The following is an 18,563-nucleotide window of genomic DNA, read 5'->3' as shown; positions in this document are numbered from 1 at the left end:
GTATCAGGAATAGGATGAAATTTAATAGTAAAAAGTGTAAGGTGATGCATTTGGGGATGACTAATAAAAATTTTAGTTACAAGATGGGGACGCATTGGTTAGAAGTAACGGAAGAGGAGAAGGACCTAGGGGTCCTGGTAGACCGCAGGATGACTATGAGTCGACAATGCGACGTGGCGGTGAAAAAAGCCAATGCTGTCTTGGGATGCATTAGGCGAGGTATATCTAGTAGGGATAAGGAGGTCCTGCTTCCGTTGTACAAGGCGCTGGTGAGACCTCATTTGGAGTACTGTGTGCAGTTCTGGTCTCCCATGTTTAAAAAAGATGAACTTAAACTGGAGCGGGTGCAGAGAAGGGCCACTAGGATGATCAGAGGAATGGAAAACCTGTCGTATGAAAAGAGACTAGAGGAGCTTGGGTTGTTTAGTCTGACAAAGCGAAGGCTGAGGGGGGATATGATTGCTATCTTTAACTATATTAGAGGGATTAATACGAGGGAGGGAGAAGAATTATTCCAGCTTAGTACTAATGTGGATACGAGAACGAATGGATATAAACTGGCCGTGGGGAGGTTCAGGCTTGAAATTAGACGCAGGTTTCTGACCATCAGAGGGGTGAAATATTGGAACGGACTTCCGAGGGAAACGGTGGGGGCGACGGACCTGTCTGGTTTTAAGATTAAGTTAGATAAATTTATGGAGGGAATGGTTTAATGGTAAAACATAGTAGTCAAGGAAAACCAAGAAATGGTAGGTAAATTGTATAATGGCTGACAGGGGTCAGGCTGGAGACTCTTGCCTATATGCTCGGGGTCTTACTGATCGCCATATTTGGGGTCGGGAAGGAATTTTCCTCCAGGGCAGATTGGCTGAGCCTCTGGAGGTTTTTCGCCTTCCTCCGCAGCATGGGGCAGGGATCTCTAGCAGGAGGGTTTCTGCCAATTGAAGTCACCTAAAACAGGATTGGGGACTTCAACATCAGAGTCCAGGGAAGGGGTAGGGACGGTTTTATGGCCTGCAACATGCAGGGGGTCAGACCAGATGATCATAATGGTCCCTTCTGACCTTAAAGTCTATGAGTCTATGAGTCTATGATAAAGGCTCAGCTGCCTAATAACAGATTTTGAGTGATTTATTTTTAAACTGCAGTTTTGGGGTGAATTAAGAACCTTTTGGAGCTCAGGAAAGTGAGAAGTGGTTGGCATTATCTAGATTGAGGCATAGTGCAAACAGGTATTGTAAACTCATATACATTTATGCCGATTGTAAAAAATAGCAAATAAATAAATTTCTGCCAATGCACTTCAATCTCAACCAGCAATAAACAGACTCCTTTATCAAAGGTACCATTTTGCTATGTGCTTCCTTCAGCACAGAGACCATCTGTTTCTTTACGTGTCCTAATCCTGTGATTAACTCAAGCAGTCAAAAAATCAGGAGTGAGGGCAGAAGGCAAAGAGTTATGCATTCTCCTTCACACGGGCCTGATCCAAACTTCCACGGAGAGGCTTCCATTAACTTCAAGGGGAGTGAATCAGGCTGTGAGTGTGGGTCCTAATTCCAGTTGCTATTAATGGGATTTACACACACTAGTGACCGTCAGCCTCGTCCGCTTGCTGCAGAGATCCCCAGGGACCACAGAGCGAGGAGCCAGCGGTGGCACCTTCATTCTGGCTCCAGTGCAGATTTGCGTTGCTGTGACCTGTGCCTGTTGGCTGTGGAGTCCATCACGCGCCTAGTCTGCCTCCTATGCCAGGGCCTTCAGCGGGACTCCTATCTGCTTTCTGGCCACTGTGCAGAACCCCGGCATAGAAGGCAGGGAGACACCTAAACCCAAGCTGAACTGTAAATCAGTGGGATTTCAGCATGGACCTAAAAGCAAGCCCGTACTTCAGTGCTGTCCCGAATGGGGCCCAAGATTTGTCCCATAAATCCATTGTCCCTTTATCACCACTCAGCAGGGTGCCCCTTGTTAGCAGTGCGTTCTCTGACTTCGGGGAGATGTGGTGGGCCTGGTGGGATTAGCTCTTTGAATTGCAAAGGCTGTTTGAAAACCGCACACTTTCCGGATTCTCCGTTGTGTGTGACAAGCCCAGCAGTAGCAGAAAATAACACCCCAAATTGGGGCTGTAGGCAGGGTTCTGATCAGCCCTAGCTCTCCTGGCCAGCTGCTCTCTGTGTCCTGTCCTCACGTCTCTTTATTCTGTGCCATCCTCCTGTTTATTGTCACAACCTTTGTATACTCTGCTCCTTCCCTGAGCCGTTGTACCCACCCTCCCTCCTACTAGGTGTCTCTTTACCTGTTCTTGTCAGTGCCCGTCCCCCTCCGTCTCTCCCTCTTTCCATCATTCCTGCTCTTCCCTCAACACCTGGCCTGGGAGAGCAGGAGAGTCCTGCCCAGGGATGGCCAGTTACGGTTGCTCTCTCAAGGGCTGTTCTGACCAGTGAAAGCCCCCTGTCTCTTTGCTTCCTGGAGCTGCACTATGCTGGCCCCTTTGGCAGAGCAGAGTCCTGGCGCTCCTCACGCAGGTATGGTTTGAGAGAACTGGGCAAGGAGCTCAGAGTCCGCCCCGCAGTGCAGTGTGGGGAAAGTAGGCAGGTACCCAGTGGAACTGGTTAGTCCCACTTCTCACCAGATGGTTTGAACTTCCTCTGGTATATTCCTTCGAGTATCTCAATGGCTTGGTTGGGTTTGTGGGATTCAGCGAGCGTTAATTTTAGCTCTGTAAATACCTTAACAGTACTGTGGTGGCCCAGGTTCTTGAGAGCTTTGGGTACTGTCAGCCTGAGCTTTATTTTCTGCATGTCAACCCACGGCCCGAGTGTCTGCACGGACACAGGACAACAGGGGGCACATTTCACTTCAGACTACATTTTGGAACGTTGAGATTTTTCCCTGTTTTCCTGTTACCCATTTTGCATCTGAGAGTCTTGGCTAGATCCTGGAATAGAGCTTTAATGGTCACTAATACAAGATGCACAGCTAGGCAGGGCAACAAATTTGCAGTTGCGTACTCGTATCCAAAACTACCAAAACTGTTATTTGCAACTCCGTGCACAGACCTACCTCAGCTCCCAAAGTCCCAGGGCACACATCGATGCTGAGTGGGCCATCTCTTCTTCGTATATGCCACAGTGCCAGAATCTAGGCTATGGGGAGGAATCTTCCTACAATGTTATATCAGTGATTTGTCCAATAATATGATGCAAAAAGTGATATAAAAATAAACTGTCCTATCCTGTTCTGAGATATTGTGGATCATATTAAACCCCATGTCATGTGCATGCTCTTTATTTATTCCATGATTCTTCCACCATTGCTATAAACCCTCTTCCCTCTCCAGAGAAGAGATTTAAAACCTGAAACCTACAACATATAAGGGAAAGTGACCAAACACCCAGAGGACAGTGTCAGCTTTCACTTTGGGTTTGTCTGTTTTATTTAATGCAGGGGAGAACATGTAATGCCTGCTATAAAACCTCCCTCTCTATTTGATTTCACTGTGTCAGCAGCCTGTGGTTTTGTATTCTCCATGAGCCCAGCTGGATGGAAGGTGCACTTTAACAGGCCAATAACCAGCCTGCCTTTCACAGTCATGGCAGTGGGTTTTTAATAGCACATCGGAAAGCCCGTGTTTTGCAGTGGAAGGCACGTTCTGCCATACCAGCAGAAAGGTGCATCTCCAGGCGGTTTATCAAAGCTCGGTCCCACGGCAGTTCTGCAGTCAGGCTTGCGGCTCAGCGGCCTGCTAGGGACACAAACCCAAGTGCGAACTCAATATCTGACCATGCCAATAAGCCAGATCAAACTTCGTTTTATCACCAAATCTTTCTGAGCATTCTGAACCGTTCACAGCAGAGATCGCCATTGCCTAGTAGCTTTGCAGCCTCCTCCCCCCCCCCCCATCTTTCTGGTCCCTGCCTCTCCTGCTGAGGCAGTTTGTCCGAGTCCAGCACTCGGCAGGGGAACTGTGCGTGTTCACTCGTCACGCGCAGAACTGCAAGGGCCCGGGGTAGAGACGAGACAAGCCAGCTTGGACCATCTTTTCATTTTACCTTACAGCTTTCTCACAACCATCTTTTCTTTTCTTTTTTTCTTCTCCCTCCCTGCCCCTCCTGCTCCCTGTGTGTCCCCGTCCCCTCTCCTGCCCTTAGAGCTCTCCATCAGCCTCCTTGCAGTGATAGTTATTGTGTGTGGCCTCGCCTTGGTGGCAGTTTTTCTCTTTCTCTTTTGGAAGCTGTGCTGGGTGCCCTGGAGGAACAAGGCCATTTCTTCTAACGTCTCCCAGAGCGAGGCGGCCTGCAACCAGGAGACCATGGCAGACAAGCTAAAGGACACAGGCACGCTTGGCTTCCTGGAGGCAGCTGTGAAGATCAGCCACACCTCGCCGGATATCCCAGCCGAGGTCCAGATGTCCATGAAAGACCATATCATGCGGCATGCACGGCTACAGAGGCAGACGACAGAGCCGGCATCGTCCACCAGGTGAGTGCTGCGCTGTGCTCCGTGCAGCGTGGAGACAGCGTGGGTCTGTGCAGATCGGCGCCATGCGCGTGGCTGAAATGGCTTTTCCATTTAAATTCTGAGAGCCTTCCATTTAGGAAGCTGCGCAGTGCCTGGGCTGATCTGAGGCCTTCCCAGATGCCCCACACCTTGGAGACTGCTGGCACTTAAAGCAAGAGGTGTAAGTTCAGGCTTGGGTTGGATTCTTACTAGCATGAGCCTGCAAGAAGGGACAGTTTTGCCCCACACATAGGAGAGCTATATGTCTCCTTGTTAATACGGCACCTCCTGGTGGCTGGAAGTGGACCTGTATTGTTGGCCATTGGTTAAAGGCTATTTGCCCAGTAGGTGGTCAAGGATGGAGTTAGCAGCTGTTGGGGGGAGGTTGGGTTTCTCAGGGAGAAGTCGGGTAAGTGCCCATTCTGTGATGTCATGCCCTGAAATTACAGAAGGTACAGTAATCCTGAGCACAGGCTGGAGAAGAGTGGAGCCTGGCCAGCAAACCAAGAGAGGATTAGAGATGCTGTAGGCATTCATTGACATGGTCTGTGGGCAGAGGCTGTTAGATTATCTATCCCTCATGTACGTCCCAGCCCATGTTCCCCCAAGACCAGTCCCACTGCACTACTCCTTGGGAATTGCTTCAACTAAATTTACCAGATGGTGCCTTTCCGTAGGGGAGAAACGCTGTCTCTGGAAGTTCAGTAGTAAGCGGCACTGAGCTGCCAGCAAAAGCGAATCGTTGTTTCTAGTGTCGGCCTGGCTCTAGAGAGAAGCCCTAAAAACAGCAAGTTAGTACAGCCCGCAGCTTCTTGGCTGCTGTGCCTAGACCAGGGGGGCTCCATGGATCCCTGAAAGAATCTCCATGCTGTGTAACGGGGGCGTTCTCTGTGTTCAAGTTTAGCCTGGATGATTCATTCCATCTGATCCGTCCTGGAGCTCAGCAATGGGAAATCAGACTTTCTAAAACGGCTATTTACTAACTCACAAGGAATCAGATATTATATCACTGTACACTAACGACCCTAGATATGTGTACGTGTCTAGCTTACACCCAACAGGGTAGTTATACTCTGGGCTCAATACTGTGTGATTATTGAGAATGAGTGATAACACGTATCTCTAGTCTCCAGCAAGTGGCTTGCCTTGGGTGTGTTCTTAATAAGTATTTGTTGTTCGATATGTAAGAGCTATATCATTGAGCCTGAGGGGAGATGTACCCAGTGGGGCTGAAGGAAACACACCCATCCACATGCTGGAGTGTTTGCCAAAGATTTGCTTGGTTTCGAACCAGCCGACGTATTAAGTCAAACTTAAGGTGGGCCCTTGATTAAAAGTAAAAGATTCAAACCATGTTACTGTGACTTGACCTCATTGTGTCAAGCTGTCAATATGCTTGTGGCCACTTTAATTTTGTGACAGCACAGACAGGGCGAGGGAAGGATTGGTGACACGGTATATTGTCAGATAGAATTAGACCCCTTTGCTCTCTTCTTGCTTCTCTGGCTCACAGCAGAACTCATTGGATAAACAGAATTGACGTATCACTTGCTGGCCAGGCGTAGGAGTAGCTGCATGCCAGTGCCCCGCTCAATGCCTCATTGCTGCCCCAGCCTCAGCCCACAGGCCTGTGCATGAGAGTCATTAACATTAGAGGTGAGATGCACGGGCCTTGGATGGCTAGTCTGGGGGAGAATCCAGAAATTCTCCCTGAGTCCGGAGTCTGTGTAACTAGGGCAGGAAGCCGAGTCCTTGTTTTCCGGCTGCAGTGCTGGCCACAGCCCCAGTGAGGTTGCACTTGCACCAGCGCCCAGCATACAAGACACACACCTTCAGTCTCCCGTTTGAAGGGGAACTAAAACTCACCTTGTGACCGCTGGAATTATGCCAGGCATTGTCTGTGACTGAATTGCATTGCTTTTCGGGCAGCTCAGTCACGTGGGCACATGACACACATGCAGCATGTGCGCACACTCACACACAAACACTGCACACACGCCCAGAACCCCCGCTCTGTGCACCCACAAACACACGCACGTTCTGCTTCTCCAGAACCGTTCATGCCCAAGAGAGGGTAAAAGCTCGGTCAGGCTGAGCGTGTGTGGGGACAGCTTGCCAGGGCCTGTCCACGGTATGCCAGCTCTGCTCGTTTTTCATAGTCACTTGCATCATTAAATTCACCCCCAAGCTGTAACAGAGAAAAAAATTAATCAGGAATTTGTGTCAGACTCCACTGGCAAACGTCTCACTGCACCCTGAGTTACAGAGGGGTGTTTCGGATAATGGTGCGGATGTGTTACCGTCACTCATCTCCCTCTTGCACCTTCCTCAGATGTATGGAGGTACAAAACTGCATGGAAAAAATCATGTACAAACCTCCAAGAAAGAAATGCAGCACGTTGGCTTTTGTGGTAACACTCTCAAAACTTACCCGGGCTCCAAGGTTTGCGTAGTGGAGAAGGCCCCCTGGGTAGCAGCCCTGTTTCTTTTGTGCACCTTAATCATCATCCTGTCACATCATTTCTGGCCCCTGAGTGCCACATCAAAACCAGAGATCAAATTGCTAACCCTGCCCTCCTTTGTTTGATTCGCTGCCCTGCGGCTGCCTCCTGTACTGAGGAGTATTGCGTAGCTGGGTATCCTCTTGAATCCCTAATAAATGCATGCGAATGATCAAATCAGGCACATGAGCCGTCTCTGTAGCAGGTCGAGCTGCTGTGGGTGCAGGTAGGGTAGAGACAAGTGCTGGAGCAGGGATTGTTCTTGGATTGATTTCCAAATCGCTCCTTCCTGTGCTATCTGAATGCCAGGCACACACATTTTCATTCTGTGCCCTCCTGGGGCCTGGTAGGATCTCCATCCAGCTCCACACAACCACAACACACTCACTGCTGAGTCAAAACTCCCCCTAGCAACCGGAAGGGCCCTCCTGAGTCCAGTCCCCTGCTGTCACAGGCAGCCCTGCCACATAACCCTGTTCATAAATGTATCATTAACCACCATCGTAAAGCTGGTTAGCTGGTTGGCCCCACTGCTCCTACTGGGAGGCTGTTCCAGAGCCTCCCTCCTTTGATGGTTAGGAATCATCTTCTCATTTCCAGTCTAAATTTATTCACGGCCAGTTCATTGCCATTGGTTCTTGTGCCCACCCTGTCCTTCACTTAAACAGCACGTCTCCCTCCCTGGTGTTTACCCTGATGGGCTTACAGGCAGCAGCCGCATCCCTGTCAGCGTTGTGTTGCTAGGTTAAACCCGCCAAGCTCCTTGTCATCTTAGTAGCCCTTCTCGGTGTCCCTTCCAGTTCGAGTTTATCTTCCTCGGGGCCTGCTATATTAACAAAGGGTAATTCCAAAGCCATGCTACATGACCTCCAGTGTCAGCCTTCTCCCCTGTCTTGGATGCTCCACGGTCCCCAGGCCCTAGAGTCCTCTCCCCTTGTATTCGGGGAATGTCTAATGAGCCGTACCTGCCCCAGTGATTCGGCAGTACCTAGCCTGCTGCCCCAGGGGATCCTGCCATGCTGTCACACGGCCTCTCACACCCCACCGGGCAACTGGCAGGCTCAGCGCTGTGTGGTTATGGGTGATCAGGCAGGGAGTGGGGGCTCCTTGAGTTCTCAGTTTTTAGCTACAGAGCAAAAGGAAGAACTGAGGGGCATCACCCAGCTCCCGCAGGAGCAGATTCTGCAGCCCTGCAGAGACAATTAAAGTGAATAACAACAACACTAGAGCCCAGCGAACCTGTACTGGGAAATCAGCAGGGCCTCTCTGAGCCCCTTCCCTTCAGAGTGAAACATGAAAAATGCATCTGAAGTAGCATGAAATGCTTTTAATGCTGAGGTCCCCTGGGACTGGAGCTGCTTCCATGCGAGACGGGGACCCAGCCTGCCAGGTCTGCATGTGCCACTGCCTGGCTGGCATCTGTTGGGGAGGTCCGGGTGCAGCAGGGCCCGGAAGCAGCCATCTTAGCTAGTCCTGCCTCTGCTTGCCTGGCTTTCACAGTCCTGTGAATTCTGAGGGGAAGGAAGTTTAGTGCCAGGGTCTGGCAATGGAAAGGGGCAAGAGAGCTGGAGAGTCTCCCTGGCCTGTGGGCTCTGGCTTGGACACGGTGTATTTGCTCTCATTTGTGTCACGGGGCATGGAAGGAGAACAAATGAGAACTGGAAGGACCCTGGGCTTCTGCTTGTTATCTGGGCTCCTCAGTTCAGGCACGTCTCTGCATGCTAGGGCTGGGATGTTTCCATTGCAGATCCAGGAAGAAAGCCTAATGCCCCAAGCCCATAACCAGCTCAGAGGTTCCCCACAGACAGCACAAGCACTTGTTCCCTCCTTCTCCCATCCCCAGCTCTGCTTGGGCTCATCTAGGGAGGGAGCAGTGGGAATGCGCCAGACAAAGCGTACAACTGTCCTCTCCCCCTGCAGGCACATTTCCTTCAAGAGGCACCTGCCTCGGCAGATGCACGTGTCCAGCATGGACTATGGCACAGACCCGCCCCTTGAGGCCGAACAGCCAACCAGCATCGGCAGGATTAAACCAGAGCTTTATAAGCAAAAGTCTGTGGACTCCGAGGACCCGGAGAAGGAGGCGGCAAAAACCTGTGGGAAAATAAACTTCACCCTCAAATATGACTATGAGAACGAGACGCTGATTGTGCGGATCCTCAAGGCCTTTGACCTGCCGGCCAAGGATTTCTGCGGTAGCTCAGACCCCTACGTCAAGATCTACCTCCTGCCGGACAGGAAGCGCAAGTTCCAGACGCGAGTCCACAGGAAGACTCTGAACCCCACCTTCGATGAGTCCTTTCACTTCCCTGTGCCCTATGAGGAGCTGACTAGCAGGAAACTCCACCTGAGTGTCTTCGACTTCGACAGGTTCTCCAGGCATGACATGATAGGGGAGGTTATCTTGGAGAACCTGTTTGAGGCCTCGGACATTTCCCGGGAAACCTCCATCTGGAAGGACATTCAGTACGCGACAACTGTGAGTATCTGCTGCAGAAGAGCCACGTTGGCCTTCAGATGGGTTGAGATCTATGCAGATATTGTGCATCAATGTTGTATGCACTGTCTGTGCACATTAAACTGGATAGTGTGTCTAGCCACCCACACCAGGAGAGTGTGTGTCTTTGTCCTTTCTTCCCCCTCTGGCTGCTCCACACCAGTAATAAGAGTCTATTAGAGTAGCCAGCTAACGGAGTTTCTCCATTAGCACAAGTGAGAAGGTCTTGTACTTTTAGCACTGAAGACCCACGGTTTAAACTCCACCGATGGTGACCCAAGCATAGTGGGGAGGGAGGCTGTTGTGTGCACAGGCCTGTCAGCTCTCATTTATTGCAGACCCCGTTCTAGCTTCACCTGCCCCATCTTGCTATTATCTCCCTGTTCAGTACTGTGTGTTGTGCCTCACATGTGGTGAGTCACGTACTCAGTCCATGGTAGCTTGAAAGCTCTCAATGTCTGCCATGTGCACAGGATGGACATTAATAAATTACTCTGGAGGAACATCCTGGTCCATCAGATCATTTACCGCCATTTTGAGAAGTTACACCGTCTTTATTTACTGGGTGACCTGTTTCCACAGTATCAGAAAACATCATTTCGGAAACGTGTAGGAATTGCTAGGTTTCCTGGAGTTTTTCTTTTTACCTTTTTGAAAAGTAACATTTTCAAGCCCTCTAAACAAAACAAATTAGCAAACAACTCCAACCTCCAAGCTGATCCTGCGTGGAAAAGTCAAACAGAGACGCTCCAGCCGTTATTATTGTTCAGTATTAATCTGGCTCTCTCAGAACCCCCTCGGAAATCTACGCCCAGAGGGATCAGCTGGAAGCATAACTTTTGTTTGCTTTTCGTTTAGAGGGTTGCATCATCATTTCACCTCTTTTAAAGTTCAACCAGAAGTTGTGGGATTGATCACTAGGTAAAATTCTATTCTGTGAGTTGTGCAGGACAGACTAGAGCATCGTAATGATCCCTCGTGGCTGTAAAATCTGTGAATCTGGGGATAAAATGTACAAATAGCGGCAGCTTCCTCATTCAGACACTGCCCTTAGCGCCGAGTGCACAGTCGGGGTTTTGTCTGACGGGGTAGTAGCCCATCAGCGCTGCCTGGCAGTGTCACTTCTCATTGCCCCCTGGCTATTGGTGGGGCTGGTCTGGTCACATGAGCTCTGGGAGTGTGTGTGTGTGTGTGTGTGTGTGTGTGTGTGTGTGTGATGCTGACCAATGACTCACGCAGTGCTACCCTCATCCGCTCTTTGGCAGTGGAGCAGTTGCAGTAGTTCCCTCCCTTGTGCTGCACGGGGGAGAGTACCTGCAATAACGGTGATGATGAGACAGGGGCAGCACAATGAACAATGGCCTGTAAGAGGCTGCAGTGTTAACCCCACGCCCTGTCAGCAGGTGATGATCCTGCTGGGAAATAAAGCCTATTGTGCTGGCTCACTGAAAAGGATGCTTATTACCCCCTGGGGATAAGAGGACATGGAGGTGGTTCTCTGCAGAGAAGATCTAGTGTGTGAGCTGAGCAGGCCGGAGGGATGACCCTTAGGAGCAGCGGAGGCTGGAGACTGGAATTTTGGTGGGTGTTTTGAATTCCTTTAGTGAATGAAGTGGGGTGGTTCTGACCCATTGTGACTGGTCAGACTGTGGTTATGGCCAGCTGGGGGGTGCCACCTGCCCACACTGGCTGCTCAGTTCAGAAGCGTGCACATTAACCCCCACATAAATCGCTGTATTTCTGCTCTTCCCATATCACCTCCAGGAGTGCCTGTTTGGAGATAGTGAGTCCTGAGGGCTAACAACAAATCAATCTGCTTTGTAGGTCTGGAAGCGACTTGCTCTTTTTCTGTCTCATGTCACAGCCTTATTTCTAAGGCTGCAGAATATGGGATTTCCATAGCCCTGTGGCCCAAAGCAAAGGCCCTGCCAACCCTGCCTGGCGATGAGCATATCCACCTGTCTGGCAAATGGAGTGAATGCTGTGTGTAATCCCGCCTGGAATTCCCTCAGGGTTATTTGGTCTCTCAGCTCTCTTGCTTTCTGCCCGGGGACTGAGTTCTTGCATAGCAATAGCTATTCCACAGGGGCCAGCAGTATTAAAGGACACCTATTGGCACTGCTCCGGGACCTCTAGCAGTATTGCTCTCGCTCTCTAGCCACACCCCCATCTTGCCACTCGATTTCTGCCAACAATATCACTCCATCATCGCACTGAATTCTGACCTTTCCTTGCATTCCCCTCAAGCTAGGGCTCTCCTTGACCTACAAGTGCCACCCATTTGCTGGCCACAGATACCAAGGGCTGGTGAGACCGCCCCTAGCTGTGCTCTGCCTGGGGAGGTGCAGTGCTGAGGGAAGGGAGAGAGCTGCACGTTGCTAATGCAATTGCCGGACAGCCCAGCATGTGTCCAGAGCTGGAGTTTGACTCTTCTGTGTAGGAAAGGATGGAGTGAACTGAACTGAGCAGTCAGTCCCCTGAAGTATTTCTGAGGCCAGGGATAGGTGAGGCGTTGCGGTTCCTGTTTGACTCTGGACTCCATCCCATCACACTGCCGGTTCTGACCCTGACACGCTGGCACCAGAGACTTGTTTGTCTGGATTCCCAAAGACAGAGCCCTTGGGAGCCAGGGCTGCCCGTAGCTGTACCAAACCGGGGTGTGGCTGCGGGTCTCAGGTACTGACATGCACCCCCGGTGTGTGGCTGTGGGTCTCAGGTACTGACGCAGCATCTGGTAATCTGTAGCGCATTTATCTTCACACCAGCCCCTGTGCAGGGGGGGAGCTGAGGCACAGAACGGCTGAGTGACTTACTCAAGGTCACATGGGGAGTCTGTGGTAGAGCAGGGACTCCAGATCTCCAAGTCCTACACTAGTGCCTCCTCACTGGGAGACCCTCATGCTCTGGCTGCCTCCGGCAACATTGTCTGCATGGAGATTGGGCGTATTTGCACCCAGGTGGCCCCTGCACTTGCTGTTTGCAGCTGGGACACTCACTAGGCAGAGTTCTGCGGGATCCTCTTTGTTCCCACTTCCTCTTGGATTTCAGTTCAGCCAGTTTCAGAGAAATCCAGGACCTGTGATCAGGTCCTTCCGCACTGCCCTGCTGGTGCTAATCCTGAACGGTCCCGCGGCCTGGGCTTCACCTAAAACTTAGGTCAGCCTCCCTATGTCACTCAGGGCTGTGCAGAATGTCCCATCCGGATGGCCATAGTTAGGTCGACCTAATCCCTGGTGGGGATGTGGCTAGGTGGGCAGAAGGATTCTTCTGTCAATCTAGCTCCAGCCTCTAGGAGAGGTGGATACCTACGTTGGTGGAGGCGTCTACACGACAGCACAACATCTGCGCCGCTGCAGCACCATGACTGTGCCGCTTGTGGCAGCTGTAGTGCAGACATACCCTCAGTGTGGACTTGGAACCTGGTGTGTGTGTGCGCGCGTGTTGTGCATGGTGTCTGTGTGTGTGCATTGCAGCGCACTGATTCTGTGCACTGTTCAGGGGCGATGTGATTGCTCATAACTGACAGCTGTCAATGGGCTGCCTGCTACTCGGTTCTGAACAGGGGCGTTTTTAGAACAATGCCTATGGTGACTGTTTCTCTGACAAGAGTATTTTGTTGAGCAGTTGAGTATCTGATCCAATGAACAACAGGCACCAGTCGAGCCAGACGCTCCCCAGCCCACCCAAAACACCAGCCCTTTTTTGTTTATCTTCTTCCATCGTCCTTCTATTTCGGCACTTAGTACTCCCACCCCCGGCACTCGCAGTACTATCCCTGAATCTACTTCTTAGTGCTACTCCAGTCACTTGCTCCAGAGTTTGTTCAGTTTGTGAGTCTCCTGGCTCAGGCCTATACAGTTTTGCATAGATTCTGGGGTGAATTTCCTGGTCCCAGGGTGTGCAATCTAAATCTGCCTTGCTCATCAGTTATTTGACATGACTAGTGTATTGGAGACTTAAGACACAGAAGTGTTCTTCTGCTGATTTAATGTTTCTAACTTCAAATCACTACTAGGGAATAGTTCTCTGCTTTGAAATCCTAATACCAGCTTTGCACTCCAGAGATTGCTATGAAATTGCTTGCTTTTCCCACCGTGAGAACATGTTTCGATTTCTCTGTGGCCACAGCTGGGGTTCTCTAGCTAATCTTTACCTACCGGACAAAAATCGTTGATTAGGTCATTTCGTAGCCAGAGTCTGCCCTTACTCCCCACAGGCTGAGCTAGCTGGCTTGAGGCTGGATTGAATTTAATTTTCGAATGGCTTTGAAAGGCTCTTCCTTATTAAATGTTCCTTATAAGAGGGAGTTTAAACAAAACCACTGAAATGGGTAGTTAAGAAATTTGCCAGATTAACTGTCTTGTTTGAGATTGAAGTCCTTTGTGTACTGGGCTGCTTTGGAAGGGTGTCTGTTATCTTTAAGGATCATCACATGCAGGCTTTATCTTTCATCCTTGAAATCCTTCCTATTGTACTTGCACTGGATAAGACCATAGCAGTTCCTACAGCCCTGGAGCAAAGACTCATTATTTCGGTGTGAAACTCCACATTTATCATTAGAATGGTGGAGCTGTCGTGCATGTTGCAAACATCTCCATAGCATTGTAATTATTGCTAAAAATCCACAGCTCACATTGCTTATTTACTGAGGCTGGCTTATTGCAAGGAATAGTAGCCATAACCGGCATAACAAATATGCATCAGGTCTCAGGCAGCAGTAGCCCCGGGATGCTAGCATTTGGCCTAAATGAAGTTCTTAATATTCTCATTTCGTGATGCAAACAACAAGGCCAGGCTTAGCTTCTGTTAATACGACACCCATGTTTAAGCCATTCCTGACACCTAGAAGAGAGAAGTAATATGTATAGATTGCCTGAGAGAGCTTTTCCCAAAAGCATATTCAGTGGCTGGCGCGCTGGGCTGCTGTTGCTCTCAGACCCTTGTGTACCATAGATCACTTGCAGTTCTAGGTGCAAGTTATTTAACAGGGCTCTGCTGTGACTACCAGAGGCAGGTGGCTCCTTACCCTTACCTGGACATAATGGACTAGGGCAATTCTGGGATAGGAAGCTGAGGTGCAGCCCAATTGAGGAGGAAGGCTTAAACCTAACTCTGTTATTCATTTCTTTGGTAATAAAGCCAGCCCTGGTTGGGACAGGCATCCGCTAGCACACTGGTCAGCGCTTTGGAGCTGAGGCAGATGATATGGGATTTTTATAGCGCCTTCCAGCATGAAATCTGAAAAATACAACACAGTTAAAGAACATCAAAGCCCAGAAAGAAAAGGTATTTTTCTTTCCTTTTCTCCAGAAGAAGGAAAACAAGTTTCCTCTTTATTGTAAAAGTGTCAGAGGGGAATGAAAGGACGGGATCGTCAGTGGAGAGGGTCTGTGACAATGCCAGGTGTGTAGTGTGTATTTGACTGTGGAGCAGAGATCAAGGTTGGGTGTGTAGGAAGTGGTAAGGGCTTTCTCATGGGAGAGAGAATGGGGTTAGCTAATGGTAGGTACAGGTCTATCGCATCTTACGCACATTTAACATGCGCGATTTCAACTTTACATGGTCAGCAAAAACAAAACAAAAACAAAAAAAAGAGAAAAACAGTTTTTATACTATACCTGTAGTGCGGGCGATTTTGCCCGCCATTGAACTCCAATGGGGTTTTGGCTATATGCGGTTTTCGCTTTACGCACTAACCGCGGAACGGAACCCCTGCGTAAGATGAGACAGACCTGTACTGAATAAGCAGAGAATGCCTAACAGAGGGATTATTAAAGGACGGGCTGTGAAGGGGTCATATTGGCTGCGGGGTGAGCAGAGCAGGCTATGCACAGACAGGAGCATCTAGCAAGCCTCACAGAACTCCCCCAGGACAGTATGGGACAATTGCTTGGCTCTGTCCTGCCATCCTCTCCCTATCACATACATGGTCCCATTCATTTCCATGGGAGTGCTGCAGGCACTGGTCTGCCATAGCCAGTTGTAACTACGCAGGTACACTTCTGTTTTAGCAGAAAGTGGGAAGATAAATGAGATTCTCCATCCTACAGTACCAGCAAAGGCTTGAGCAGCGAAGAATGTGTTAGTTTGTTCATGTAGGTGGAAAAGCAGAATGTGCCCAAAGGAGGATGTACAGCCATTCAGACAGTGCCACTGCTAAGCAACTACTGAATGAATGAACTGTAGCTTACGAACCTGTGAGCCATTCTGGTCTCCGTGTTTGCAAAGCTTGTTGATCCAGCCTTTCCACTAACTCTGCTGAGCTGCTGACGTGAAGTTAGGAAATGGCCCAGTGTCTCAAATGTGCAGGCAACTCACCCATCCAGTAGGGCCCTTCTCACTCGTCTCATTTGTGGTAACAGAATAAAACCCTCCGGACCATGCTCCCAGTCAGTGCTGGTAGGGCCGGGTCCATGCCCTGTGCAGCTTCTCGCGGATGCTCTCTCATTCTAAAGGAGATCTCTTCTAGCATCTGTGTCCATGGCCTCCTGCTACAGCTGCTCCCAAGTGAGCCCTTTGACTAATGCATGGAATGAATCAAGGCTAGCATTGTGTTCTGCCCAAATGAGCAGTCACTGATGTGCTGCATAATCCAGTCAGGCGCACAGAACCAGAACCAAGCACAGACGCTTTCCCACTTATTATTTGTCTGCTTGGGCATGATAACAAATGGTCCGAGCCAGAATGGCTGTTCCCCAGTATTTGTGTATAAACTCTTTGCTAACCCCCGCCGCCTCCTGCTGGGTTCCGGTGTGCGCTGCGTGGGTGGAGCTGCAGTGGCTGACGCAGATGTACTGTTACCGATCGCAGTGCTGGGGTAGTGTCAGTGCTTGCGAGGCTGTTCCAGGGACGTGGTGCAGAGCACTTTCCTGCAGTTGGGCTTTTTCTGAGCTCTTTGGCATCTGTAAGGCACAGGGCCATGTAATTTCCTGAATCTCACTTTTTGGCTGCTGAGCTTGAGACATCTTCAGGGAACCTGATTTTCACCTGCCCCAGGGTCTCACACTGGCCCCCCCAAAGCTAAGGAATTATAATTACCAGTCGCAGGTGACAATCTTGCTCAGTGACCACGTTGGCAGATCTTACAAGGAACCCTGGGGAAGCTCTGTTAGTATTAATTAGTTATAGGGCACCATAAAGCATATGGACTGGGCTGGTTCCCAGACACACAGGGGAAGGACTGGGCTGGGCTGTGAGTAACATTCCTCTCTATCTACACAGAACTCTTGCCCAGATTTTATTCTGAAGCCTCCTTGGACTCGGCAGGCGAGATGGGGCTAAACGAGAGCCAGAGCCATGCTCCCCTCTCCCTCCCCCAGAGCACACCCTGACATTTGGCATAGTTTGGGTTCACAGCTGGATCCAGACTCCCCAGCTGGAGTAATACACAGTGTTATCCTTTTACAGGAATCAATTTGGCAATTTCCCTTTCAAGATCTCCATTTGCCCAGAAAGCAGGCCCTGCTAAGTCTTGTAATGCCCGGATGTGTCAGTGGGGTTCTATGGTCTCTGATAGGTGCCTTCAACTGCAGTCTGTAAGAACCTTCACCTCCAGCTACTGACTCGCAGAAGGGTGTGAAATTCTACCTTGGAAAACAACAACAGAAAAAACTCATCCCTGTTGAATTCTTCCAGCCAAATGTCTCACTAATCTGTATAGACACGAGCAAGTGCTTTGACACCTATGCAGTAAGAGGGCTTGGGAGCTACCTTGAGCCACCGAGCCAGAGGATCAGTACAAGCGGTGATCGTTAAGCTCTGTGTAGGGAGCTGGGCCCCAGTGAGGGGTTTCTGAGGGATGTAAGTGATGTAGCGAATGGGGGCTGCTGTCATAGACCCGTTCCTCAGCACAATTAGGGGGTGTTGCTGCAAGTCGGGTATTTCTGAGCTGCCCTTTGCATGTTCTCAATTACAGTCCACATTTATCCTGGCAATCCCGACATGCACGGGGGCTGCTTTGTGCAGCTGTGAATTCCTGGCACCACGTCTGGTGCAGGAATATACTATCTGATCTGACCCTTCTGATGGCAGCACGATATCCAGTCAGTCAGCTCCACCAGATCCCTTGGGGTAGAATCGATGGCTGTGACACCAGGCTGCGACGTAGAGCCGAGCTTGGCTCTCTCAGCAGGAGTTCACTTTCAGGAGCAGAGCTGGTGCAGTGCATTAAAATTCACAAGCTCTAAAGCCTGTCCGTACAACCTGGGAGGAGGAAGGTTTAAAGCCTTGCTCACATTTTCTCCTGTATTTGCTGGGTTGGCTCCTAGCATTTCCCCTCCATCTCGGCTGCATGGAGGGTCAGAGCCTGAGTGGGCGCCTCTTTAATGTGTGGCTAGCTCTTTGCTGTCAGCGAGGAGCAGCTGGGCCTGTGCCCACCGGTGCCCAGGAAGAATGGGTCTGCGTAGCTGTCCGACTCCTAGCGGTGCCATGTGCCGAGTTAGACGTTCTCCAGTCCATGCTCCTTACCCTCGTTACACCAAGCTCCGCGGGTGCAGATTGAAATAAACCAGTAGAGAGGAGACAGGCCCAGCGAGCCTGAAACAGCCCCTGCCTGGCCAGCCAGGCGCAGGAGTCCCTTTGACTGTCCGAATGTTGCCGCATGCCCTCCCCATATCACGCTGTGTCTGGAGGGACGGCGGGAACCTGGAGCCCCGATCACAGGGAGCACCTGGGCTTTGCATGGGGGGCGTCTCTGCTTTGACTTGGCAATTGCGTGGGGTTAGGAGTCGAGCTCTGTCGAACACCCCCTTGAACCATAAACCAGCGGCTGTGGAGCTGCATGGGACCCCCTGAGCTCTCGCCTGGGGCTGGGTACACGGAAGCCACAGGGCAAAGCCCGAGGGCAGAGCAGGCACAACTGCCCCACTAGCACCCACTGTGTGGAGGGAAGCTGCTGGGGCGTTCCATTGTCCCTGCAGGGGGGGTGGGGAAGCTGCCATTAAATGACTTCTTAGCACAATATTCTAACTGAAGCACCAAGTTATCCTGCTGCATCGCGAGAATTAATGACAAGAGGAAGCTCTGGGCCCAGAGATAGAAAATCCTGTGGCAAAATCCCCAAG

At 50.4% G+C, this 18,563-nt stretch overlaps 1 protein-coding gene across 3 annotated transcripts in view; it reads left to right on the top strand.

Annotated features, from left to right (window-relative positions):
- Positions 1-18,563, top strand: part of SYT6 (synaptotagmin 6) — an 89,310-nt gene that overhangs the window by 38,382 nt on the left and 32,365 nt on the right. For all 3 annotated transcript variants that reach the window (XM_034770637.1, XM_034770636.1, XM_034770635.1), the window contains 2 exons: positions 4,238-4,485; positions 8,925-9,483. In XM_034770637.1, the coding sequence (XP_034626528.1) occupies positions 4,316-4,485; positions 8,925-9,483 (729 nt within the window). In that variant the 5' untranslated portion in view covers positions 4,238-4,315. The remainder of the gene's footprint in view (positions 1-4,237; positions 4,486-8,924; positions 9,484-18,563) is intronic.

This window comes from Trachemys scripta, chromosome 4 (genome assembly GCF_013100865.1).
Source record: "Trachemys scripta elegans isolate TJP31775 chromosome 4, CAS_Tse_1.0, whole genome shotgun sequence".
Lineage (NCBI taxonomy): Eukaryota > Metazoa > Chordata > Testudines > Emydidae > Trachemys > Trachemys scripta.
Note: the sequence above shows the minus strand (reverse complement) of the source record. Positions and strands in the feature narration are given on the sequence as shown.